Source organism: Leopardus geoffroyi, chromosome A1, assembly GCF_018350155.1.
Source record: "Leopardus geoffroyi isolate Oge1 chromosome A1, O.geoffroyi_Oge1_pat1.0, whole genome shotgun sequence".
Lineage (NCBI taxonomy): Eukaryota > Metazoa > Chordata > Mammalia > Carnivora > Felidae > Leopardus > Leopardus geoffroyi.
Genome location: NC_059326.1, coordinates 176,550,162 through 176,577,048, shown reverse-complemented (window position 1 = coordinate 176,577,048; position 26,887 = coordinate 176,550,162). Strand labels below are relative to the sequence as shown.

The 26,887-nt window shown below is 49.9% G+C and overlaps 1 protein-coding gene and 1 non-coding gene across 5 annotated transcripts in view; one reads left to right on the top strand and one right to left on the bottom strand.

The window, feature by feature from the left end:
* ERGIC1 (endoplasmic reticulum-golgi intermediate compartment 1) overlaps nt 1-26,887 on the top strand; it is a 102,830-nt gene that overhangs the window by 24,009 nt on the left and 51,934 nt on the right. For 3 of the 4 annotated variants that reach the window (XM_045501227.1, XM_045501208.1, XM_045501218.1), the window contains exon 2: nt 23,826-23,887. The exons of the other annotated variant lie outside the window; for it this stretch is intronic. In XM_045501227.1, the coding sequence (XP_045357183.1) occupies nt 23,826-23,887 (62 nt within the window). The remainder of the gene's footprint in view (nt 1-23,825; nt 23,888-26,887) is intronic. 4 annotated transcript variants of the gene reach the window in all.
* On the bottom strand, nt 20,718-20,820 carry LOC123581940. Its single transcript, XR_006704096.1, has one exon. It is a non-coding gene; the product is annotated as a U6 spliceosomal RNA (small nuclear RNA).

Below are 26,887 nucleotides of genomic sequence, written 5' to 3'. Positions count from 1 at the left end.
ACTCTGCGGGCAGGCGTGGGAGTGCCCCGTTGTCCAAAGAAAGAAAACAGGGTTGGGCATCTGTGATCCTGAGGTACCTACCTGCCAGGTGTTTAGGGCCAGAGTCCGAGCTCTCCTACCCTGTAGGTAACAGCAGGGAGAGCACGCCCGTGCTCGGAAGCACTTCGGACGGGTAACGCCTGGTAAGAAGTTCTGTATGTAGCCACGAGGCCTATGGCGGGGAGGAACGTGCTATGAGGGCATGACTTGTGAGGTTCACGTTGCCTTCTCCTTATACCACCTGGCCCAAGCTCACTTTCAGATTCTCAGGAGCCCCCAGGCCCGGGTGGGCAGTGGGTGGCCTTACTGGGGAAAGCTCTGCTCCCCTGCATGCTCCCCTGTGTCCCCTCCCCGAGTCCATCCTCTCAGGCCTTGGGTGGAGGCAGGGCTGTTCCCTGTAAATACCAGTCCCCTTACATGTGCATTTTTCCTCTATGATTTTTCCTGTTTTGATGAAACACTGCTCTTGGCCATGCAGGTTCCCAAGAGGAGACTGAGGCCCCAGCCCGGCCAGCCGGTCATTCAGGAACTTTGCTCCCAGGCCCAGCCCCACACCCAACTCACATTCCGCTGGGGCCATAACCTTCATTCTCTGTGTGAATGGGGCCCGTTCTACCCCCCCCCCCCCCAATTCCCATGGTTCCCACGGCCACCTCCTTATCACTTTTCCCAGCTGACTGAAAAAGGCTGCATTCTGGCCCCAAATTACCACCCCCCACCCCATGTCCTTTCTGTTTTCTGTTTTCTTCCAGACTGAAGGGTGTGAGAGTTTACTACAGTTCACAGTCCCGCCCGCCTCTGAGCCCACTGCACTGGAACCTGACTTACAGGCTGCCTGTAGGGGAAGGCCGGGCTAACAACGTTAGCCCATCGATTCGTTCAGCAGGTGGCACTGAGTGCCTACTGTGTGCCAGGCATTGCTGCAAGCACTGGGCACAGAAGGGGTGGGGGCTAACACGCCGTCCACCCACCCGGTAGGAGAGGTGTAGCTGCTGTCATTGGCTCCGCTTTGCAGGCTCAAGAGAGCTGCCACAGGGTGCCGAGAGCTGCGGGTCACTTCTCTGCCACCTCTGTGGGAATTGCTTAAAAAACTCCCCTTCTCCAGGGCTCCTGGAGCCCTACGCAGTCCCCACACCAACTGCAGCTGAGTGGGGGCTAGTTGCCAGCCCCCTGCACCGGGGACAGCCTGCCCATCTGTACGTGGTGGCCTTTCCAGGGCCGCAGTAGTAGTCGTGGTGGCCCCAGGATCTGGAAGCCAGGTTTCTCCACCTCCAAATTCCTAAGTCTATTCTTTGGGGTTCTCAATTACATGTTGGCCAGGTTATCTCTGTTAATTTTTTTTTTTCCCTGTGCCTACTGGCCCCATCTTAATCACACAACTCTGCCAGAAGCACTTTTGTTGAAAAGTATTTGTCCTGAGTAATACGCTTTTAAATCTTACCTTTGACGTATATTTACTCATCCCCTACTCATACATGTTTGTTCATTATTTATTCATTCTTTCGACAAACTGCGTTTATTCAGTGCTCGGCCCCAAGCCAGGGCAGGGAGGGAAAGGTGAGCTGCGGGCTCACAGGTTCCTAAGGCTCAATTCTCCCATCGGGGAGCAGAGGAGGGCCTGAGCAGGTGGGGGGGGGGGCTTGATAATGGTCACAGCCAACACTGAAATGAAATAACATTCTCAGGGCACCTGTGCCACTCTGCCTTCTCGTCCCGATTAACATTTCATCCCCATGGCCACCCCTATGATGTTATCGGGAGCTCACTTGCCCAGGGCCACCAGCTAGCGGCAGAGCCAAGATGCCTGGGTTCGAATCGGTGCCCTTAACCGCTGCACTGTACTATGCGAATGTGAGCTTGCTAGACAAGGAGATGGAAACCACACGTGCAGATCTCAGGACTCGAAGGAGCCAGACTGCCCTGAGGTTTGTGTGGCAGAATCGAGGCCCGCAGGCGCCTCGGTGGGAACGGTCCTTGGGCTGGTGCCAAGCGTGGGCTCCAGACCCAGGACGTTCCGGGGCAGGAGATGCAGAGGATCTCGTGTGAGGAGGAAGTCAGGGGCATTAGCCACACCCGTATTTCTTTGTGAGCACAAAAACATATTCCAGAGCCAGACCCTGAGTTCCACGGTGTTTGGAGCCCTGCCCAAGGGCCTGGGCTGGTGTTGTGTGGAGGAGGAAGGGCCTGGCCAGGGCGGACGCAGACTAGGCCAGCCTTGGCTGGAGCCTGGTTCTGTTGTTGACCGCTGGGGTCACTCTGGGTGAAAACTGGTCCACCCTCCTGGGCACTCAGTGCTGTGCTTCAGATCCACCGTGGAGAACAGTCCAGAGTCCTGCAGGGCCCTGTGTGATCCATCCTCCCCGCTCCTCGCTGACCTCATCCTGTGCCACCGTCCCCTCCCTGTGCTTCAGCCCTGGTGACCATTGCGGCTCCTTAACCAGGTTGACTTCACCCTCCACCTCAGAATCTTTGCTTGGAATGCTCTTGCAACCTCTGGGCGTGACCCTCTCCTTGCCTCCCCTGCAGCTGTCTGCTTGGAGGGGCCTGCCCCAGCGACTTACCTGGAAGGGTCGTAGCTCTCGGCACACTTCAAAACAATCACATCTCCTTTTTGCCGATCACGAATTTTTTTTTTTTTTTTTTAATTTTTTTTTCAACGTTTATTTATTTTTGGGACAGAGAGAGACAGAGCATGAACGGGGGAGGGACAGAGAGAGAGGGAGACACAGAATCGGAAACAGGCTCCAGGCTCTGAGCCATCAGCCCAGAGCCTGACGCGGAGCTCGAACTCCCGGACCGCGAGATCGTGACCTGGCTGAAGTCGGACGCTTAACCGACTGCGCCACCCAGGCGCCCCCCGATCACGAATTTTATGTGTCCCCTCCCTGAGAACGGAAGTTCCTCAATTCGTGGGCCTTGTTCACTTCTATTTCCCCAACACCAGCAGTGGTGGCCAGCACTGTGGACACTAAATATTTGTCAGCTAAATGAATTAGCCTAACACCACCGGTAATATGGTACACTGACGGAGGCACATCATGGTGGGATTCTTCCCAGAAATGCACAACCTGACCAGAAGCACCAGAAAATATCAGACAAACTCAGTTTGAGAGACGTTCTCCAAAATAGCTGGCACACGCTTTTCAGAAGTGTCACAAGTTGTGACAGATGAGGGAGAACTTGCAGCTGTCACAGATTGGAGGAAACCGAGGGGACGCAGCTGCCAAATACAGCGTGGGGGCCTGCGTTGGACCCTGGACCAGAAAAACTGGTGAAATCCCAATTGTGATTTACTTAATAATATTGTGCCAAAGTTAGTTTCACGTTTTGAGATTTGTTTCCTGTGGTGTCCTAGGGTTCTGTTGATCTTCCCTCAACTTCAGAGCATTTGGGACCTTAAAACAAAAAAGCGTGACTTCTTAGAGGTATTAGAATTATTCTTATAACGCATTATTGTTCCCGTACTATTCAAAGAACTGGGCTTTGTCACGTTGAGGTGGTACCTGCCATGTCACAGGGATGTGTGGGGTTCAGTGGAATAGGGCTTTTTTTTTTTTTAATGTTTATTTATTTTTGACACAGAGAGAGAGAGACAGAGCATGAGCGGGGGAGGGGCAGAGAGAGAGGGAGACACAGAATGAGAAGCAGGCTCCAGGCTCCAAGCTGTCAGCGCAGAGCCCGACGCGGGGCTCAAACTCACCGCGAGATCATGACCTGAGCCGAAGTGAGACACTCAACCGACTGAGCCACCCAGGCGCCCCAGTGGAACAGGGCTTTTAATTGTTGTTGACTTTTACCTTCTATAGGAAATACGTTTTATATCGTAACCTAGCCTGTAATGTTTAAAAGCATAATACAACAGTGCTTTCCTTTATTATGGGCAGTGCAAACAGGCATTTTCTATTCTATTGTAATCTAATTTTTTTTTTTATGCTGGTTGCAATCCACTAAATTGATTTTCCAACCCACTAATCAGTTATAACATACAGTTGATAAACGCTGCTCTGGAGGGTTAAAGCATGAACCATACTAGCAGGTCCTATTTGGTTGGGGGGGAGGGAGGCGGGAAGCACATAGTATATGCCAGGCACAGTGGTGAACACGGTCTTCTTTGATCTTAACCACATTTTGCATATCAGGTCACCGGATGTCAGAGAGGGCATCACCAACCCAGGTCACACAGCAAGTAAGGGCAGAACCAGGATTCCCGTCTCGGTCAGCCTGACATGTGTGAATGTACTTTGGGTCTTGGAACATTTCCCCTGTGTATCTGCCATTAGGCCTTGCTCAAGATTGTTCCCAGAGGAGGCATCAATAGATACATGAGTGAGGGAATCAAATGTCAAGCTGGTATGGAAAGAAATTCCAAAACAGTCTAGTCTCTTCACTATTATTCTAAGCCCAGTGCAGGGGGTTCCCAAACTTGGCCAGTGATTTGATTTTTTTTTTTCTTTTTAAAGTTTTAATTCACTTTTAAATTGAGATATAGCATGGCTCACTGTAAAATGCTCTCATCTTAAGCATACAGCTCAGTGGCTCTTTGCATACATACACCCACAGGGCCACCCCCAGATCAGGACACAGAACCTTACCAATACCTCCAAAGGCTCCCTTGGGCCCCTTCCCAGCCAGTGCCCCTGCCGAGAGGGGGTCCTTCTCCTGACTTCCCTCATCACTGGTTAGTTTTGCCTCTTCCCCATGGCTCGTAAATGGAATTATATATGAAACGTGGGGGTCTTTCATTCAGCGTGACATCTGTGAGACTGTGGGACTCACCCGTGTTGCACAGATGTGTAATACATTTTTTTCTGTATTGTAGTGTCTGATTCTTTTTGGTACTTTCAATCTTCTTAACCATTTTTCATCGAATATTTTAGACACATAGCATAGAGGTTAATCCACCCCCCCCCCCACACCCCTGTAAGGAGCAAACTTAGGTCCCCATGCTCCTCTTCTCCAGCTCTCACATTTCCAACTTGATGTATCCCTACCACCACCCTAGTATGACTGCTTTCCTAAGTGTGTATTAATCCTTCCTGTGTGTGTCAGGAGATTTTACTGCCTGTGTATGAATTCTTAATGGGCCCTTAAATTGAGAGAGGGAGAGAGAGAGAGAGAGACAGAGAGAGAGAGAGTGTGTGTGTGTGTGTGTGTGTGTGTGCGTGCATGCACGCTTTTTTCATTGCTGAGCCAGACAAATTTTTTTTAATATTCCAAGTCTTTCTGGAATTCAGAACCTCAGCTCTGTGCTATTGAGGTCAGGAGAGTTGGAGCGGAGTCCAGAAGGAAAGGCCAGTTGGGGAGAAGCAGGAAGAGAGCAGAGGAGTTAGAGTCCTGGGGGGGTGGGAGGTGGGTATGCAGGGAAGACGCTTCCACCCGTGTGAAGCAGCTGTAACTTGGGGGTCCCTGCAGCCCCTGTCTGTGTCTCCTCTTGGACCTATGAGGGAGCCCACGTGCCCCTCTTTCTGACCTGATTTCTGGGCCCGCTGGTGCCACGCCTGCCAAGGCAGCTAGCTAGCTCTCAGAGGGACTTGGAGGGGAGAACAAGGTTCTCCTTTGGGAGGAAGCAAATACTTGTGGCCTTTTGTACGTCACCCCCTGTGGCCAGTGGTGGGTAAGGTGGTGAGCACTCAATCTCGGGGCCAGGCACGACCCTAAGTAAGCACTGCCTGCATTCTAACACATGGCCCCTCTTAGAGCAACCCCATGAGATGGGCGCTGTTTGACTGAATCCCCCAAGCCCTCCGCCGGAAGTGGTAAAGCTGGGACTCACCGCCAGAAAGGCCGGCTCCAGCCCGCCATGACCTATATACTCTCCAGCCTCGCTTCTGGTAGAGGGCAGAAGGTGCGCGGGCCGTTCCTTCCAGGCGCTCACCTCCTCCTCTGACTACACGTTCGTTGCGGAGTTTTCCTTGACTTTAGCTACGGCAGGCAGGGATTGGCTTCGTTTGGCCCATTTCGTATCTCAGGGGCCCAGCCCAGCATCCAGAACAGAGTAGATGCTAGTGATGTCTGTGGGATAGATGCCGAATGAGTGAATGGGCAGCAGTGCAGTTGCAGAGTGGTGGGAAACCAGCCACAAGGAGGCCTTTGAGTGGAGCCTCTGCAGACTCCGGACTTGACTCCGAGCTGTGGGGAGTCCAAAAGTCACGGGTTTGAGTTCCGGCTCTGAGGCTCCCTCACAGTGGCCTTAACCCTCCTCATCTGGAAAGTGGGGATCCTGACAGTCCCTCCCTCCTGGGGTCACTGGCACTGCGCGGTCAGGGTGTGACACCTCACTGCCCATTCTGGCCACAGGTAGGGGGCAAATGGGCCTCCCAGGTGGGCAGGTCCTGTTTGGGTAAAAGGCCAAGATGGTCTCATGGGAGGACGCTAGCATTCTTGCTCAGGCCCACCAGTTCCCCGGAATCTGCTGGTGGGCACGTGTGAACTTTTTGATTGATGTTGTCCCGTGAGTTTTCCCTGTGTCCCTGGTTCTGCCTCTTAGAGGCCACAGGAACAGCCGCCAGCTGGCCTTGGCTGCTGCCTCTGTGTTTCAGCCCTCTGCTGTCATCTGACGCTAAGAAGATGGCCAGCCAGGCCTTGGCCGGCTGCGGAGGCGTGACTGCCCCTGATCCTGGCTGACATCCTCTGGGTGCCAGCTAGGCAGGACAGCTCTCATTTTTCTTTGTACTCACTCGGCTTTGTAGACACCCCTCCTGGCCCTGGTAACCGACCAGCAGGCTTTCGTCCCCAACCTCAGATGCACCCGCTGTTTACCTTCTCTGCGTTGTGGACTCAGCAGGGCTGTTCATAGCAGATACCGAGGACCTCTCCCTCATAGCTGGGAACTGACCTTTCGTGGGTGCCTCTTGGGCGCCAGGGGCTCTTTTCTGCATTCCGCTTACTGATCTCCTAGCACTAGGAGGGGGGCTGCAATCCCCACCCCACCTCCACCTTACAGATGAGTAAACTGAGGCTCAGAGAGGTCTAGCCAGTTGCCTAAGCACAGTCAGGATTTGAACCCCAGCCCGTGTGAGTTCAAAGCCTGGCCTGGCTCCACTTCCTCCCGTGCTCCTCTGCAGAGAAGGCAAGGGTAATAAACCCAGGAGCACTAGAGGCAGTCACAGTGCCAGCGATGATGATAATTGCAGCTAACATCTGTCACGTGCTTGCTCCGTGCTGTGAACTGTAATCAATGCCCCGCATGCGCTTCCACATGCAGCCCTTACTCCCGTGAGGCAGGCAGTATTTTTATCCCCATTTTACAAATGACAGACACTGGGGGTTCAGAGAACAGTTTGTCCAAAGGCATGCAGCTAATGCATGAGGCAGTAGTGCCCCTGGCCCTGCAGATCCACACCTTGGGGACTGAAAAACCAGGTACACTGTGACATCCAGACACTGAGATTGGATTGCTCAGCGCTAGAAAGAGATGAGCTACCAAGCCATGAAAAGGCACAGAGGAGCCTTAGCGCATATCACGTGAAGGAAGCCAATCCGAAAAGGCCACATGCTGTATAACTCCAACTGTATGCCATTCCGGGAAAGGTAAAAATATTCTGGAGACAGTAAAAAGATGAGTGTCCAGGGGGGTGGGGGTGGGAGGAGGAACGAATAGGCAGAACCCAGGATTTTCAGGGCACCGAAACTATTTTATATGAGACTGTAAGGATGGATACATGTCATTCTACATGTGTCCAAACCCTACATTTGTCCACACCGAGAGTGAGCCCGAACGTGGACTGCAGGCTCTGGGAGCTCATGATGTGTCAATGCAGGTTCACCCGTCGTGACCAGTGTCCCACTCTGGTGGGGGATGCTGACAGTGGGGGAGCCTGCGTGTGTGGGGAGCAGGGGTTATATGAGAAATCTCTACCTTCCTCTCAGTTTTGCTATGAAATCTGAAACTGCTCTAATAGCCTTTTCAAAAGGCAGGCAAGTACACAAGGCACCTGTTAATGCTTGAGCTGCCGCCAGCCTCTCCCCTGACCTGTGTTCTTCCCACTTCCCCGAGCAGTGATATAAAGGGGGGTCGGGGTGGCTGCAGGATGTGGGGGCTTCCCTGGCTAAATTGCCTGGGGGCTAGTCTTTTCCAGGCGTTCTTCCAGGCCTGCGTTCAGGTGTGGTTTGAAATCCAATTCAGGAGCGTGCACCGCATGGGGAGCCAGAGGGAGGTAATGGTGCAGTCGGGTGACCAGGGGAAGCAAAGGGATGGCAGGCATGCCACTGGGCTCTGCTAGGAGACGGGCCCCTGCTCCGTCCCATTTGGGGAGAAGGAAGGAGAAGGTAAGGGGAGGTGATAACCACATACTTCGGTCCCTATTCCCTGGGACAGCATGTGCTCAGAGGAGGCTGGCCAGGGCATTGCACAATTCAGGCGTAGTTGGATCAATGGCCTTTGGAAAAGTACATTTTGCTCAAGAGCCAAGTAAAACTGGAGGCTCTGCCACCAACACCGAAGTCAGGAGTCCTGACTCACACGGAGAGGGAGGGAGGAGAGCTGGAGGCAGGCTGCAGCCCTCCAGTGGGCCCAGGCTCCCTCGGGTGCCAGGCCCCTCGGCCAGCTCAAGGCCCTCAACCAGGACAGTGTGTGTGCCACGGGCAGCGTCCTCAAATGGCTGCATCAGGGCTCACACCCCATTCATGGTTTAGAAAAGCTTTTGTCTCTAAGAAGCCATGGGTAAAATGAATCACTGTAAAAATCTAATTTTCTTATTGACTTGCATTGTCGGTTTAAAGATGACTTCTCTCAAAGATGAGTCTTTGGTAGATAAAAGTTGCCAAAGCCCATAGATTTGGGGCATCTGGGTGTTGTGGAAAGAGCTCTGTTGGGACTCACAGGCAGTTCTCACATGTGACATTGGGCAATTGAGCGTAGCTTCCTGGGCCTCGGTCTTTCTGCCTTTAAAATGGATCTGGACTAAATTAGCCTTGCCAAATACCCAGGAAGCATGTCACTGGTGACCCTGTTGCCTTGGTGGACTTTGCTGATCCATCTCAGCCTTCACAGCTGGACAGCCTGGAATTGATCCCAGAGACGAACCTTCTTGGCCACGCGGGGACTCCGTGATCTCAAAGTTCTCCTCTGGCTCTAGAACATTTAGATATCTTTGCCCTCTGCTATCTTTATAGTTGTACTGCCTATTCTGACACAAAAACTCAAGATTTAAGACCAAGTTCATAAATTTGATGGTATCCAGGCCAAATATGAGCCACAGAAGTATTTTAATTTGCATATTGTTTGACTTTAAAAAAGGTGATCTTTTTTAAATTGGTGATTTCACATAGGACCCAAGATTTCTGTTTCTTCCTGATTTTTAGCCACTCTAGGCCTCCTTGTTTTAGCCAAGGGCCAAGCTTGGTCCTTTCTGCCCCTTTCATTTTTTAAAATTATTATTATTTTTTAATGTTTTATTTATTTATTAAAATTTTTTTCATGTTTATTTATTTTTGAGAGAGAGAGAGAAGAGGAGGGGCAGAGAGAGAGGGAAACATAGAATCTGAAACAGGCTCCAGGCTCTGAGCTGTCAGCACAGAGCCCGATGTGGGGCTTGAACTCACGAATGGTGAGATCATGACCTGAGCCAAAGTCAGATACTCACCTACTGAGCCACCCAGGCGCCCCCTGGTTTATTTATTTTTGAGAGAGGAAGAGAGAGAGAGAGAGAGAGAGAGAGAGAGAGAGAGAGAGAGAGAGACATAGAATCCAAAGCAGGCTCCAGGCTCTGAGCTGTCAGCATAGAGCCCAATGTGGGGCTCGAACCCACAAACCTTGAAATCATGACCTAAACCGAAATCGGATGCTTAACCGACTGAGCCACCCAGACGCCTCTCCTTTTATTTTTTGTAGTTTCAAGCTTTTATTTAAATTCATTATTTAACATGCAGTGTCAGGGCACCTGGGTGGCTTACTCAGTTAAGCATCCAGCTCTTGATTTCAGCTCAGGCCATGATCTCATGGTTCCTGGGATCGAGCCCTATGTCAGGCTCTGCCCTGACCGTGCAGAGCCTGCCTGGGATTCTCTCTCTCCCTCTCTCTGCCCCTCCCCCACATACACTCTCAGGATGTTTCCTGGAATCTTTTTCAGAGGGAAAAGGCATTTTCTGTCTATGAGTAGTCACTCCCTAGTAAATTGGTTTTACATTTTTATCTTCCCATGCGGGCTTTCCTTAAAGACTTAGATAAGCCGTGGACTATTGAGGAAAGCAAGGGTGAGGCAGATATTGGAAATCTGGAGGTGGGAAGGACATCCCCTTCCCATCCCACTCTCACCACCCCCCCACCCCCCCCCCCCACCTCTTGTAGACCCCCTCTGTGAAGTCCTATTGCTGGTGGGTGGTTAGGAAGCCAGTGGCTCCCGAAGGGGACTCACCTGCACATCTCAGGTGAGCTCTTGGCCCAGGAAAGACCCAGTTTCTGCAGCCCAGTGGGCCTCTTGTTACTTAAAGATGAGGCTCCCCACTTAAGATTTCAGTGCCAGACACTAGGGACCCCAAGAGACTAAGGACAGTTCCCGCACTGCAGGAATCCACAACTTCTAGGGGAAAACACGAATAGTATTAATGAGACAGAGTGCGCTGCGCTGCTCATCCATGATTGTGGTCCACACATGTTTAGTTACAACACATCATGTGCCGGATGGTGACAGAGAGAAGCTCAGGGACTGTGCGCAGCCCAGAAGGTGGAGCCTCAGCCAGCCTATGGCTAATCAGAGATGGATTCTCAAAGAAAGGGATGTGTGAACTGAGTTTTAAAGAATTACTGGGACTTCTGCCCTTTCCTGCCCCTCAGCTCTACCAGGCTCCTTACTATATTCCAGGAACCTGCCAAGTATGCTTCCTGCCTCAGGGCCTTTACACTTGCTATCCCTTCTGCCTGGAATGTTCTTCCCTGAATAGCCGTGTGGCTGCTCTCCCACTTGATTTAGATGTACATTTGCGTGTCACCTTATCAAATGGGGCTTCTCTGAGAGCTATCCCCCTGCTCCTGTCTAAAACAGCACCTATATTATATGCTGTCTCCTAGTTTGGTTTATTTTTCTTCATGACACTCATGGGCACTGACATGTTCATTCACTGTTGGTCTCTTACTAGGATGTAAACTAGGTGAAGGCAGGGAGTTTTGTGTCTGACCACTGTTGTATTCCTAGCACCTAGAACAGTGTTTGGTCCACAGTAAGTACTCATTCATGACAGAAAGAATGAGCTGGTGGAGGAGGAGTGAGATGGGGTGACGCAGACAGAGGGTGCAGTGCATGTAAATAAACAGAGCTGGGAAAGAATGGGCCTTTCTGGAGCAAAGAGTGTTGGTGGGGACACGAGGTGCGTGGGAGGGAGGGCGGGTAATAGACGGGGACTGGCCAGCCCAAGACGGTTCTCCTAAAGACCCTACCTGGCTTTATTTTTTCATTTGTAACCTGTTTATTATGGAACAACTGAAAAATACTGAGACGTGTCCAAATGAGAATGGTCACCAAGGAGAACACTTTGATCCCTGGGATTGTTGAAAAATTCACCTTTTAATTTGTCAGCCAGATCTCGTTTTCTAAAACACTCTGCTGCTTCCCAGCCTGGCACAGTAACTTCATGTTCAGGTCGATGATGGTGCAAATCCCAGCTTTGCCATATGCTAATTGAGTGACCTTGGGCTTCTGGAGCCATGAACCTTAGCAGAAGCTGTTGCTCTCCCTGAGACACCCTTCTGCCCTTTTCTTCCAGCCTCATTTCCTCATTTCCGCTTATCTTTCCAGGTTCAGGGTCTCAGCCTGAGAGTCTGCGACTCTACACAGTCTTTTCTGAGTCTCAGTTTCCTTCTCTGTAAAAAACAGCTGAACCTAGTTTTTGTGTCTTGGACGGTTTGGACTCATGAGCGAAGAGGCTGGCGTAATAAATAAATACTCTCTTTCCTCTTTCCATGACATCAGATCCACCTCAGCTATGGCTTTATTATACTTTCACTGACTGGCCAGCCTCTTAAAATCTTGATCCTATCTTAGGGCTTTTATCCCCAGGCCTCACCAGAACTCAGCCCTCACTTCTTAAGGTAGCGAAGAATGTTGTTCAAAAGGTGGTCTCATAGCAGAGAGCAAAATTGAATCCCCCGGGCGGGTGCAGGTGGAGGTCAGGTGACATTTGGGCTCTCCCCAAAGGGTGCGCCTTCCACAGCTGTCTTGGCACAGCTGTCTTTCTCCCAAATACTTTCCTCCTAAACTTAAAAACACCGGCACCCGTAGTTTCTTCCTTTTAAATCTCTGCTGAAGGCCATGCCCTGGCTGGGAGCCGCAGGGATGAGAACCCAATCCCCGGAATAGCTCCTGCCGCTCAGCATTTAAATGCCGTCTGTATTTTTATCCGATGATGGGTCATTTCTGAAAAACCCCCACTCATGTTCTGCCCCTCTAAGAATACATTTCCATTTATAGCTTCCACACTTGGGATGATGTTGTGTCCTGGTGTGGGGCCGGCGGCTGCGTCCTGTTTCCAGTGATTTGGAAACACTTTGGGGGCCCTTGCCGTCCCCTGGCCTGTGCTTCCTGTGGCCTTGACGGTGGGAAGCTGGACTCCTAGCCAGGCCCCGGCTGCCTGACGTCCCGAGGCTCTGACACCAGGCCTTTCCTCTTTCTGTGCGAGCGTGGACTCACTGACTTGTCACAGCACGTGGGAGGCAAGTGAAGGTGAGGAGCCCCCTGTCCAGCTGTGCTCTGCCAGAGCCTCGGGGCGGCGTCACACCACAGTTCCAAACCTCCCTTTCTCACTCACCAAGTGCCCACCGCACCCACAGCAGGTGCCAGGCAGCGGGCAGGCACAGGAGGGCGGTGGTGAGCGTGGACAGCCAAGGGGCCCAGGGGCTAGTGCAGAGCTTTTAGGAGCCTCTGGGTGAGGCTGACCAGGGTTCCAGCCTGACTCTGCCTCTTGCTGGTTGTATGAACTTAGGCAGGTGGCTCAGCTTCTCTGAGCCTCAGTTTACACATTTGTCAATGGCATCTCATGAGTGGTAGGAAGAATTCAGGGGGATAGAGTAGGTCAAGTGTCCTCAGTAGTGCTTGGCTCACAGGGTAAGGAGCCCAGGAAATGCCAGTCCCTTTCCTCATCCCTCTGTTGACCTGTGGTCCTTAGGAAATACATTTGAAGTTTGAAGTGTCCCTGGAGGACACTGATGGTGACTTGGAAAGAGTCAGGAGGGCTTGTCTCTTAACACAAAATGCTGCTGCCCTTTCTCTTTTACTTTAACTATTTGAAGCTGCATGAGTTTGGATTCCACAATCCCTGAGGTTCCTTCTGGGACCCAAAGAACAGGTTTTGTGTGAGAAGCTGTTGCGTTTTCTTCTGGACGTATCAAGTATGAGGGGGCAGGGAGGACACCCCAGGGAGTGAGGAAGCTCCTTGGGCATTACTGTATGAACTCTTTGAGGAGAGGGACCACATCCACATCTGTCTTGTTGACTTCCTCCCATCTCTCTGGAACTTGGCATGGGAAATTAAGGCATGGATGAGTTGGCTGTGGGACCTAAAAGAGAAGAGGCCTGAACACAGACCCCTGTGGGCACACCTGGATATCAGGGATAGCAGAAGGAAAAGGAGCAGACAGAGAGGATGCCAGAGAGTGAGAATGCCATGGTACTTTAGGCAGCCAGGAGAGATCCAGGAAGGAAGGGGCAGTTAACAGGTTCAGAGCAGGGGCAGTACTGAGGCGAGCCAATGGCACCTGGCCCTTAGTGACTCTTGGGTGGTCTTACATAGCACAGGAAGAGACAGTGATGTGTGTGTGTGTGGGGGGGGGTGCTGATGTCAGAGGCCAGACTGCTGTGAGATAAGGATTACATGGAAGGTGAGATGTGAGGTTGTTCTAGGCCAGTTATTAAGAAGTATGCTGTATACTTCCAATTGCATTGCATTGAGAGGTACAGAATAACTGGTTGTCTTCTCTTTGAGATACTAAGGTTAATCACTGGGTTCCAGTGGCTGTAGCCACTATTATTTTTATTTTAGCCACTATAATGATCTATTATTAAGTTTCAGATCATTGCTAAGATCCAGTGTTTTATCAAAGGGCACACAATGATGATTTTTCTACTTCTATTAGTCTTTCTGCATTATTCTTTGAAATTATTCTGTAAAACAGAACTTCACCTTCATCATCTATTTGGTTACCTAGAAATGCATTTGTGTACAAAAAAAAAAAAAGTCAGAATTAGTACTTTCTATCTACTGGTTTTCAGAATAAGGAGTTGGTGGCCTAGTAACTTCAAAGGTGTCCAAAGAAGCTTTTGTTGTGTTTTGTTTTTTGAAGTGTCGTTATGCACTCACAGATTGTTTGATGTGTTTTAGCCATTACCATTTTTTAACAGCTTTATTTAGGTATAATTGACATACAGTAAACTTCACATACCTAAGGTGGACAGTTTGAGGAATTTAACATGTATCCACCCATGAAACCATCATCACGGTCAACATAGTGAACCTAAAGTTTCCTCATGCCCACCTCTTCCTTCGTCCCCAGGTAACTGGTGGCCTGCTGTCACTCTAGATTAGTTTGTACTTGTCTAAAATTTTATAGCTTCCACAAGAAACAACAGGTGTAACCAAAATGGTTACTCTTACCATTCCTAGGCGATGCATAAAAAATAGTACATATTTAGGGATACATGTGACAAAAGAACTTCAAGACCCGTATACCGAGCACCCCGTTAAACACTGATGAGAATTTTATATAGATGGAATCATACCATGTGTACCCTAGTTTGTGTTTCATGCAGTACGGTTGTTTTGAGAATCATCCATGTTGTTGCTCATGTCAATACTTCATTGCTTTTTATTGCTGGGTAGTAGTCCATTGTGCGGATATGCCATAATTTACCTATCTTTCTGCCTGTTGATGGACGTTGTGGTTCTTACAAATTAAATCTGTGGCTATAACATCACAAATATGAAGATGTAAGCAAGGATATAAATCATTTTTTGTCACTATCCACGCCCCCCCCCCACAAACATATGCTTAAAATTTAACAGAAGCAGCGTTCCACCATTTGCTTTTTTCTTTTGATGTAAAGAGACCTTCCTCATTCCCCTTTACAGCTGGATCGTCCTCCACTTGGTCTATAGTTTATTAACCGGTCCCCTTGGATGGACATTTGGATGGTACCCAGTTGTCTGCTATTACAGCCGTGCTGTGGTGAATAGCCAGCACATACGTCATTTTGTATTTTCATCTGGAATTTGCTGAGTGCCATTAATGGGCCAGGCCCTGCACGATCCACAGATTGTGGAACAAATCTGACTCGACTAGGTCCAGTCAGAGTAGAGGACCCTGCAGCCATATTGGGGCTGTGCCAGGAACGTATATGTCCACAGAGTCTGGGAAGGTGGGGCAGGCTGTGTCAGGGGGTGCCTTCTAGAAGCTCTTCTTCCTCTTTGGCCAGACTTAGTGGCTTCTGTGGGAAGGAAGAGAGGGGGAAGACCAGGACTTTGTGGTCAGAGAGGGTATTCTGGGATGAGAAAGGTCACAGTGGAGGCAATTGGAGCTGGGAGAACAGCCTATAGATAGAGACCTCCACACAGGCTCCGAGATTTGGGGAGAGAGCCTCAGGGGATGGGCTGGAGAGAGAGAACTGTGCACGTGGAAGTGCTTTGTGCAGAGGGTCATCCCCCAGACCTCCACTCCTTCAGCCCCCAGCCTGTCTGCGTGCTTCAGGCAGGCCTGTGGCACAGCGGTTAGAGCATATGTCCTGAAGCTAGATGGCAGGCGTCGAGTCCTGCATCTTGGGCAAGTGAAATGGGAAGAACGATGGAATCTACTACACAGGGTTGTGAAAAGGACTTGAGTTAACGAACGCAAACTCTGAGTCCACGACTGGGTGCACAATGGTCCCTCACAAAGGGGACAGCCACAGAGTAGCTGTGATGGCCATGATTCACCCTCTGAGCTCTTCTATGTGGGCTGGAGAGGGAGACAGATTTTTTTCCCCTTCCTTCTGACTGGAAGGAAGGATTGGTGTGGGCTCTTATTAGCCGTTTGAACGTCAAGGACAGGATTCAGGGGGCTGTGAGAGTGATTCTAGGGCTCAAGAGAACTGGTGCTTGTAGGGTTCTTTCCCTGCCCGTGCTTGGCTCTGACACATTCATTTACCTCTGCGTGCCCTCCAGCATGCACACGCGTGTGCGTAGGCGTGCACGTACACCCTCCCCCCCACACACACCACACCAGTGGTTCTCAGTAAGGTGGAAGAAATGAGTAAGTGAACAAGCAAGCACACTTTTCACCTAACTCCCTGGTACTTGGCACTGAAGCCTCTTGACAGGCTGGTGGGCAGGGGTGACCAGGCCACAGCACCAACTAAAAGCCTTGCTGGCTATTTTTGGGACCAGTGACCCACCACTTCCAATGACTTGCTCCTCAATGGCGTCTAATTTCATTAGGCCTTGGAAACAGTGACATCACGAGCGCCTGCCTGCCTGGTAGCCGCCCACATATGGCGAACCACAGAGTGATCTGAGATTCGTCTCCAAGAGCAAGGGAGAAGTGAGGTCCCAAGCAGCAAAAGTTAAAATAGCAAAGCTGAGGCATTCTGCTATGAAAAGAAATTACAGAAGAAATCCATTAGTCAGAGATTTCCAACGGCAATTTCCTTGCTTGGGAGCAGAGGAAGACGTATGCGTGTTTATTTTGGGTGAGGTTATGCGGCCATTCCTCACTCAGTAGGCTAGATGCAGCCTGTAGAGTAGTTTCTGTTAAGTAAATCCTATATTCTCATCAACTCCTCGTACCAATGTTGATGTATGTTTGATCTTAAGGTAAGATGTGTTAGAGGCGCAGATTCAGCGTGTTTTATTAACGTAGTGACCCTTGGACTTACTCGACTGTCACGGTAAGCCACAAGTCTAGGTGGACCTCGTTGTTTCTCTGTGGGTTCCTTTGCCCAGGTCTCTCCAAGTGAGCTCTTCTTTCTTAGGCACAGAGCACAAAGGAGAGGGAAAGACTGCTTAATCCAGATCGCTGGTCTCCATGGGGGCAATCGAGGCCGTGGCCATGACTTCACCCAGCGGGAGCAGAGGCAACTGGCTGCCTTTCAGACAGAACACAGACTCAGTGGGAAAATGAGCTTCCCACATGTGAAGTTTTGGTCTCGTACGACATGGTTTCTCTACTTCAGTTCTCTGGACATTTGGGGCCAGTAATCCTTTATTGTGGGGGGGGGGGGTAGATTTTACTATGCGTTGCAGGATTGTCGGATGCATTAGCACCCCTGGCCTTAACCCGCTAGGTTCTAGTAACACCCCCAGTCCCCCGTGCGACAACCAAAAATATCTCTAGACATTGCCAGATGTCTCCTGGGGGGCCAAAATTGCCCCTGGTTGGGAACCACTAGCATATGAGAGATAACAAGGATTTCATCAGCTTTTTATTGGCTTGTTTCTGATTTAAATATTCTGTGTCTAATTGCACCTCGAACTGAACAAGTCACTCTTTTTCTTTTTTTTTTTTTTTTTAACGTTTATTTATTTTTGAGACAGAGACAGAGCATGAACAGGGGAGGGGCAGAGAGAGAGGGAGATACAGAATCTGAAACAGGCTCCAGGCTCTGAGCTGTCAGCACAGAGCCCGACGCGGGGCTCGAACTCACGGACCGTGAGATCATGACCTGAGCCAAAGTCGGACGCTTAACCGACCAAGCCACCCAGGCGCCCTAAGTCACTCTTCTTAAAGCGTCCGTTTTCTCATCTGTAAAATGATTGGGTTGGACATAGTGATCTTAGAGAAACTTCTAGACCTGACAGTGGAGGGTTTTGAAGGCCCCTGTGGGGTCTCTGTGTTTGTATCCTGTCCCAGCAAGGATAAACCTCTTGCCAGCCTAGCTCCAGTCACTACTGCCATTGTCCTGGCACTTGGCATTGGATCAGTCTTCCTTAAGTCCAATTGATGGCTCTCTTACTTTAATTTAAGTCCACTTTGCCCCCACCCCCACCCCGCTTTGAAGTGAAGATTTCTCAATATCCAGTACAAGGAACCCCTGAGGACTCAGCTTCTCCACTGTCCATTTCAGCTTAATCTTGTTTTTAAGAGCAGCCAGTGGATCTTATCTTTGTGCAGATTCATTCATTGACTCATTCATTCAGGTCAGTTCTCCAGGGGCCTGGATTGGGCAGGGCTGGGCAACAAGGAGGCCCAGGTCCTGACTCAAGAAAATCATACTCTGATGGGAGGGCAGGAAAAGAGCATTTTTTTGCTTGACAGTGATGAAGAATCCATAGTTTAGCTTTCTCTGTTTGAGGCTAATCAATTCCAATTCTTTAACCTTTTTTCCTAAGCATTTTCCACTGACATGATCTCAGTTTTGGCCCCACATGGTTGGAAAAAAAAACAGCAAGAACGTAAATTAGGCCTGGATTCAGAGTCCTGCTGTGGCACTTCACAGGTGTGTGAGCTTAGCCAAACCACCAGCCTCTGTGAGCCTCATCTGTAAAATGGGCTAAAAATCCCTAACTTGAAGGCTGGTCAAGAGAATTAAATGAGAACATGCCAGCCAAAGGCATAGCATGAGCTGAGCCCACACTAGATATGCACTAGGCACCCCTTCCCCTCTTCCACACTCTCTACCCTTTCCTCCATATTCTCTTGACAGTGGGTGGCCACAGCTAATAGCATCACCACATCACCGCAGTGAGGGACTGACTAATGTAAACCAGAGAGGACGACGGCTCACTTCCCTGTCTGTCACATGCCTGGGTTCTCACCAGTCTTCCTGTGGCCCATTTCTTAGTGACATTCACTGCTGACTCACTTTGCTTGTGGTCAGCTCTGAACCCAGGGTCTTTTTCAGCTCTCCCTTTACCCCACCACCACTCCGCAGCTTGGATTGATGGCATGGGAATGGGATAATCATTAGAGAACATTCTGTTTAGGTGGCCCTTCTCAAGGAGTCAAAAGCATTACTAGATTGGCACCTCCATGAGGGCAGAAGCCATGTCTACCTTGACTGCTTCCATTTTCCCATATCTAGAATACTGCCAGTAAGTACTTAGTAAATATCTGTTGAGTGAATTAATGTATTTTGAGCTGGTCCCTGTCTTTTAGGAGATTCTCACCTGCTCTGGGCAGCATCTGTGGAAAAGTAAGCAAAACTCTGAGACTAATTTACCAGTAAGTGACCTCTATACTGATTCCCACAAGTATAGGGCAGTGGAAGGGCCATGGCCTATGACTCAGACTTGGGTTTGAATCCCAGCTCTACTAGTCATGGGCTTGGTGACTTTGAGCAAGTTGCTTATAGCTTAGCCTTGGTTTTCTCTCTGAAAAATTGGGATATCAGTGTCTGCCAGGGTTATTGTAAGAATTACATGTAAATATGTATATGTAAAAGTGCCCAGGATGGCAGTGATCTTGGTTTCACATCAGTGACTCTTTCTAGAGCACCTCTTTCCTTTGATCACTGTTGCTTCCTGTAGTTTGGTCCAAGTCTAACCTCCTCTCTTAGACCTTTGTTCATTCAACCCTCCCCTCGCCATTCTCACTCCCAACAAAGATGTATTCTTGACACCCAGCACACTCAGTAAACATTTGTTAAGCCAGCACCTCAAAATCAGAAGCCTAGAGGGACCAGGTATGTATGAAGAAAGCAGGCTGTGTGGGATTTTTATGTGAAATCTCCCCCTTACAATTTGTTTTTTATAATTCTATTAAATTTTAAAGAGCCTTTTTAACTTTTTATCTTGCCATAATTTCTGGCTTACAAAAAAATTTGCAAAACTAATGCAAAGACTTCCCATAAGCCCTTTACTGAAACTTCCCTAAATATTACCATGTTACATAACCAAAATACCATTATCAAAACCAGGAAAATAACACTATACCGTAGTATTAACTAATACATGGCTCTTATTCAAATCCCAACCATTGTCCCCCTGATGTCCTTTTTCTTGTCTGGGACATCCTGCATGATTCAGTTGTCATGTCTCTTTAGTCTCCTTCAATCTCTGAAAGTTCTTTAGCCTTTTACTTGTCTGAATGACCTTGATACCTTTGACAAGTACTGGCCAGTCATTTTATAGCATGAACCCTCCGGTTGGATTTGTGTGTTGCTTTCTCATGATTCATTTGAGGTTATGCATTTTGAGCAAGTTTCCCACACGAGTGTAATGGTGTGCCTTCCCCAATATCTCAGACCAGGAGGCACATGATATGTCTCCTTACTGGTGACACTCACTTTGGTCACTTGGTCAAGATGATGTCAACTATCTCAACTATAACGTTTCTCAACTATAACGTTACTCTTTTTCCCTTTGTAATTAGTAAGGATTTTGTGGGGTGGTATTTGAAGGTATGTAAATATCCTGTTTCTCATCAAATGTTTGGTTCATTCATTTCTTTTTTTTAAATATAATTTATTGTCAAGTTGGCTTCCATACAACACCCAGTGCTCATCCCAACAAGTGCCCTCCTCAATGCCCATCCCCCACTTTCCCCTCTCCCCCACCCCCCATCCACCCTCAGTTCTCTGTATTTAAGAGTCTCCTGTGGTTTGCCTTCCTCCCTCTCTGTTTGTAACTATTTTTCCCTCTTCCCCTCCCCCATGGTCTTCTGTTAAGTTTCTCAAGATCCACATAAGGAGTGAAAACATATGGTATCTGTCCTTCTCTGACTGACTTATCTCACTTAGCATAACACCCTCCAGTTCCATCCACGTCGCTGCAAACGGCATGACAAATACGGAAGCTTCACGAATTTGCGTGTCGTCCTTGCGGGGAGCCGTGCTGATCTCTGTACCGTTCCAGTTTTAGTACGTGTGCTGCCGGAGCGAGCACTATTCATTTCTTTATATAGATCCGTGGCTTCCTATTTTATCCAATGGGTTATAACCTATTACTGTGATTTTTGATTTTAGTGCTCACATCGTCCTTTCTTTGGCCAGTGACCCCACCATTCTTTGAACACTGTCTTGCTTTCTGACATAAGAAGGTGTTCCAAGTTCATCTTGGATTTTCCTCACGTAGCCCTGGAATCAGCCATTTCTGCAAGTAGAGAGGGAGATTTAGAAGCCAACATTTGAGTACCTGATGTGCTGTTTGCTATCTGGTTGTCACGGTTCCCGGACCCTCCCTGTGGAATGAGCCAGGAAATGTATGTGAATAGGATGTGTATTTCTGTATTGGTGGATGTTGAAAATCATGAATCCACAGTGAAACCTCCATTTCCACTCGAGCAGCACAGAGTTTATTCTACTTTTCCCTCCATATAGACCTCCCTTTCCCAACAGTGAGCCCCAGGCATCCATTATCCTCACTGTATTTACATATTTGATTAGTGTCCCCCACCCCCATGTGTCAATCTCCCATCTCTGCCCTCTTCACCCTTACCAGATTCTGACATTCTGCCCTCAGCTACCCCCACCTCCTCACCCCGAGTGACCTCTGACTTCCCATAAAACTCCCAGTTTTGAAGTGGTGGTTGATAAAGTTTTTAAACTGTGAGGCCCAGTTTCTGCCTGTGGGCCCTGGATGGCGACCTGGTATTAACTGGACAGGGAAGGTGGATTTTAAGCCCCTCCCACGTCTCTGGTGCCTGTCATTCCATGCCGTCCCAGTGCCTCGTGCAAAGGGACTCTGCTCTCTGGCACGCCAGGTTCGGTCATCATCCCGTCCCAGCGTCACGGGCAGGTGAACTAACTCCTCGCTCCAGCACGCCAGGTCTGGTCGTCTTTCTTGGCCCCTGTTTTTGCTGTTCTCACCACGTGGACTGCTTTATGCCTCTTCCTACCCTGCCTCCCATCCTCCTGCTCTGTTCAGACATCACCTGCTGCCGGAAGCTTCATGGACCACCCCATGGACCGCTTTCTGGGTCCCCCTAGCACCTTCAGCAAACCTTATGAAGGAACACCATTGTACCCTCCTTCCGTTTCCTTCTTTGTCTTTATTGCTAAACTGTAGGCACACAAGGCCAAGGGCTGAGTCTTATGCCTGTGTCCTAGTGCCTAAGAGAGGACTTAGCATGTAGTAGGTGCTCACAGATGTTAGTCAGCCAAACATTAACAATAGTAACGGAAAAAAAAAAAAAGAATAGTACCTGCAAATAAATATTCATATAGTACTTCCTGGGTGCCAGGCACAGTTCTAAGTGCTTTCTATGCACTAAGTGACTTGGCCTTAACTGCTATGCTACGAGATAGTATCGTTGCCCCATTTTACAGCCAGGGGAACTGAGGCTCAGAGAGGTTCCGTAAGTGACATGCCCAAGGTTGAACAGTGGTGGAGTCACGTTTGAGCCCACTTGGGCTGATTCCACAGTACATACATGCCTCTTATCTCTTACATGCCCCTCGTGGTTAAAGGGGTCAGCATTTTCCGAATAAGGGAGATGAGTAGGTATGGAGAACTGAGTCACGTGGACGCCTCCTGTTCAACCACACCCCCAGCCCCAGTTTCTAGTGCCCCTTAAGGGCCCAAGAACGGAAGACTGGTAGCTGAGCAGGCCGGAGAGAAAGTGTTACCTTTTAACTTGGCAGCCCACAGGAATATCTTCTCCCCTGACGTGTTAGGAAACCCAGCACGTTTCACGTGCAGTTAGGACGAGCGCACGGTGGTCAAGCATCAGATCTTACGCAAGATTTCCAAGTCATTGCGTTGAGGTTAGCAGGGTGCTAACAGCTTTTCCCAATCACCAAAGGGGAACCACATGCCAACTGGTAGCCCCTGAGGGCTGGAGCAGCCGGCCTCTTCACCATGCCAAGTCCTGCCCAGGAGCCTAGGAACACTGCGGGGATAGAACTCTGCTTTGTGAGAACTGCCTGCTCAGGTTCAAGTGACAGGAAGGAAGCCAAGTGTGTGAGGCGCCTCCTCTGTGAATGCTGTGTAAATCCACCACAGACATTTATTTCCGTTACTCCTCTCGATGGCCTGGCAGGACCTGGTAACAGTAGCCACAAACAAGGAAGGCCAGCCCAAAAGGTTTGAACCCAGGGTGGTCTGATTCCAGGATCCTCACTCTTAAATAGCTGGCCAGAATCTGCTGTGTCTGTCCGACTCCCAGATCCCAGATTCTTCTGCCGCACCCCACAACCCTCATTTGCTGTGGTGGGACCCATATGAAAGAAAGGCATCAAGGCATCTGCTCTGCGTGTGGGGAGGAGACCCCCATTAGACACGAGCCAGAGCCAGAGCCGTCGCAAGCTAATGCTGAGACTGGGCTCCAGGCGGGATTTTGTTAACTTCACGCCTTGGAGTTAGGAAGGAACTCCACAGGCAAGCTGCGGTAGCTGGGGAAGGGGGGGAGTGGAGACGGGAGGGGGAGGCAGGAAAGGGAAGAGGGGGAGGAGAGGTGACACCGGGCAAGAATGCAGTGCCGTCATGGAACTCAGGAAAGACGATGCATTTCCCTATTTCCTTCATCATTAGAAAAACCCAAGACACGGGTTCAGTTCATTCCACAAGGGCTTGCTGTGTCTTCTATGCACCAGGCCTGTGCTAGGGTCTGGGGACGTGGGAGGAGGACAAAACCCAACAAGATCGCTGCCCTTGTGGAAGTTCCGTTCTGATGGGGGGGAAGACCAACCCAGAAACATAACCGAATGAGGGTCCTGCCTGGTGGCTCTAAGTGTTGTGAGGAAACGCTACCAGGGGATGGGGCAGGGTCCCATCGGAGGGCTTTCCTTCAGGCCTCCTGAGGGAGGTGACCTGAAGGAGTAGGAGGACCTGGTTCCGGGAACAGCTGTGGCTTGCTGCCCACGTGGCAAGCAAGCTGAAACCATCTTCCCTGCTGCCCTGAGACCCACCCCTTGCGCCCACCTCACCCCTGTCCGCTTTGCTCTCTGCAGGTTTGACATCTACAGGAAGGTGCCCAAGGACCTTACGCAGCCAACATACACCGGGGCCATTAGTGAGTAGCCATCCTTCTTGCCGTTGTCCTCACCCCCTCCCCACCTCCTGTACCCGGGCCTGCTCTCCCTGTGCAGAACTGCAGAACCAGGGAGAAAAGAAGGAGAGACGGGAGGAGAGGACAAAGGATGGGCATCTTGCGAGCCCCTCATATAGTTCCTCGTCTCATCTCTGTTCTCACCAGAACCCTGCAAGGTATCGGCATTATCTGTTTCTGGAAGGATACACCCGAAATCATCAGTAGCAGTTGCCCCTGGGAGGGGAGACTGGGGCTCAAGGGGTCAGGAGGGCTTTTCTTCCCTTTTAGACTACTGGAGTTTTTGACATAAGCACATTTTTAATCATTAAAAAAAAGAAGAAGATGAATTGCACCAGATTTTGGTTTCTAAATGCCAGTGTTCAGTAAAAGGACCCAAAGTCTCCTTAAAGAAAGGGCTGGTTCCAGGGCCGGGGCAGGAACAGAGCAGAGTAAGCTTGGATCATCTTGGGCCAAAAAGCAAAGAAGCTCCCGGAGGGGGGAAAAAGGGGCTAGGGGTGCATCAGCAGGACACAGGAGCAACATGAAAGAGGCCAAAGGCTAACACAGGGGTAGTCGGAGTAACAGATCATGGCATGATTGTCTTATGTGCCAAAGAATTACAAAAAAGGAGTATGAGAGTGTACTAATGTAAATCAATGGGAGAGAAGGGATGGCTCTTCCTTAACAGAAGAATTCCAAGTAATAGAGTAATGTAGATGGATAAATACCCCCTCTAGGAGGTAAAGCCTAATTCTCTTCTCCTGGAGTATGGGCTGGACTCAGTGATGCAGAGAATGGAAAGAGCAGAGAGTGGAAAGGAAATCTAACTTTCCTATGTAGATGCCCAGAGACAACCAAGTGATGAAGGTTGACATCAGCCAGTGAGACGTCCTGTGGACGTCACGCACCCCCGATGGGACGTGATGGGAAGGACACCTCCCCTCCGAACATTCTTCCCCCAACAGCCCAAGCCTGCCCAATCATGAGAAAGCATCATCGGGGCCCAGGTTGGGGGACATTCTACGCAACTCCTGCCAGTACGCTTCAAAAGTGACAAGGTCTCGAAAACCTTGGGAAGAAGGGGGAACTGTCAACAGATTCAAGACTAAGGACACAGGATGACTACATGCAAAGTGAGATCCCAGGTTGGGTCCAGGAACAGGAAAAAGGGGGTTTGTGGGGAAACTGGCGAAACCTGTAGTCATGTCTGTAGCTTAGTTTTGGTGCTGTATGGTGTTACTTCGTTTTGACGTGCATACCGTGGTTATGTAAGACGTTAACTGAGGAGAAGCCGGATGAAGGGCGCATGGGAACTCTCTGTACCATCTCTGCATCTATTACTCCACAATGAGAAGTTTATTAAAACCAAAACAAACCCAAAAGCGCCATGCGCGCAGGAAAACCTCATAGCCTCATTTTCCAGAGGAGAAAATGGGCCCAGAGAGGTGAAGTGACTTGTCTCAAGTTTCACATCTCTCGAAAGGTAGGCTTCCCTGCACCCCATGGCCTGACCCCCTGCCGGCCTCTCCAGTGCTTCCTGTGGGAGAGGGACCCTCCCCGTGGGCTGTCCCCTGAGCAGGGCCCTGGGGCTGGGCAATCAAATTGGAATCCACTGCTGCCTCCCAAGGTGGGTCATAGGAGCATGGCCTTGGGGTTTCCCCACCCCCGCCCCGGCTGCTCCTGCCCGGCCCTTACTCGTTGAAGCCGTGGATGCCTTCTCCAGCCCTGGGTCTCCACATCCCTGGGGAAGGGAATGCAGCAGCCAGGACACAGGATGCATGTCCTGCAGGCTTCCCATGTGGCAGAGCTGGGTCCATTCTCCCATCTAGTAGCTGGGGGACCTTGGGGAAGTCACCTCTCACTTCACCTCTCGATCCTCAGTTTCATGATATAGGGAATAAATGAGTTCAGACCCGTCAAGTGTAGGGTATGTGCTAAGCTCTCAGTGCCTGGACTACACTCCTCTGGTCACTGACCTCCAGGAGCCCCCAGCCTGTGAGGGTCCGTGCCAGCAGACGCTCTGATGCTTTGTGCCTGAGTCCCCACGGAGAGGATACCCAAGGCCCATGAGAGGAGAGGGGGTTCAACTTGTTTCTGAGCCTGAGCACAAAAATTCAAGTAAGGTGTCCTGTCCCCTTCCTGCCACCAACCAATAGTCCAGACCTCTGCCTCACAGTCTCTGCAGTCTCACCCTTGTTAATGGATGTGTAACAATCAGGTCTGGGTCCTCCTAGAATTTTTAAAAAGCCCATTCAGGCTTTGATATACCTATATCGTTGTTTTAAGCAGAGACGGGAACCTACTGTGTGGACCTCTCTTCCCGGCCCTTTTTTCAACCGCCGTAGGCTGGACACCTTTCCTACCAGCACGTACACAGCCCGCTGCATTCTTCCCTGCAGCCGCATCTGGCAACCCACGGTCGCCATCATCTGCGCAACCCACAGTTTATGTAACCAGTCTCCTGGGAGTGGACAGTCTCGATTCCGATTTATGGCTGTTGCAGACATCCTTGTCCATATATTTTTATATCCTTGTATGGTTATTTCTGTAAGGTAACTTTTCCTAGAAGAGGAATTACTGGGTCAAAGGGCATGTGTGTTGTAAAATTTAGAAGGTACTGCCAGATGGCCCTCTAGGGACGTGGTCTGATTTGCGGTCCCGGCCACAGTGTGCAAGACGGCAAATTCCTTTACACGAGAGGAAAAAGGCGTGAGGCATGGGAAACCAGCCCTTAGCTACCATGTAGTGAACAAATATTTATTAACTAGGTCCTGGGGCCAGGTCCCATACCAAGTACCAGGATCATGGTGATGAATGGGCTCCTGTCTTTGTCCTTAAGGAGCACATGGCCTACCAGGGCAGCAGACACGAAGCCACACCATTTCATGACATCTTGATAAGTGCTATTAATAACTGCAGGAACAGGGAAGGGCCCTGGACACTCACGGATCAGGGTTTGAATTTTGCCTCCTTCACTGAAGT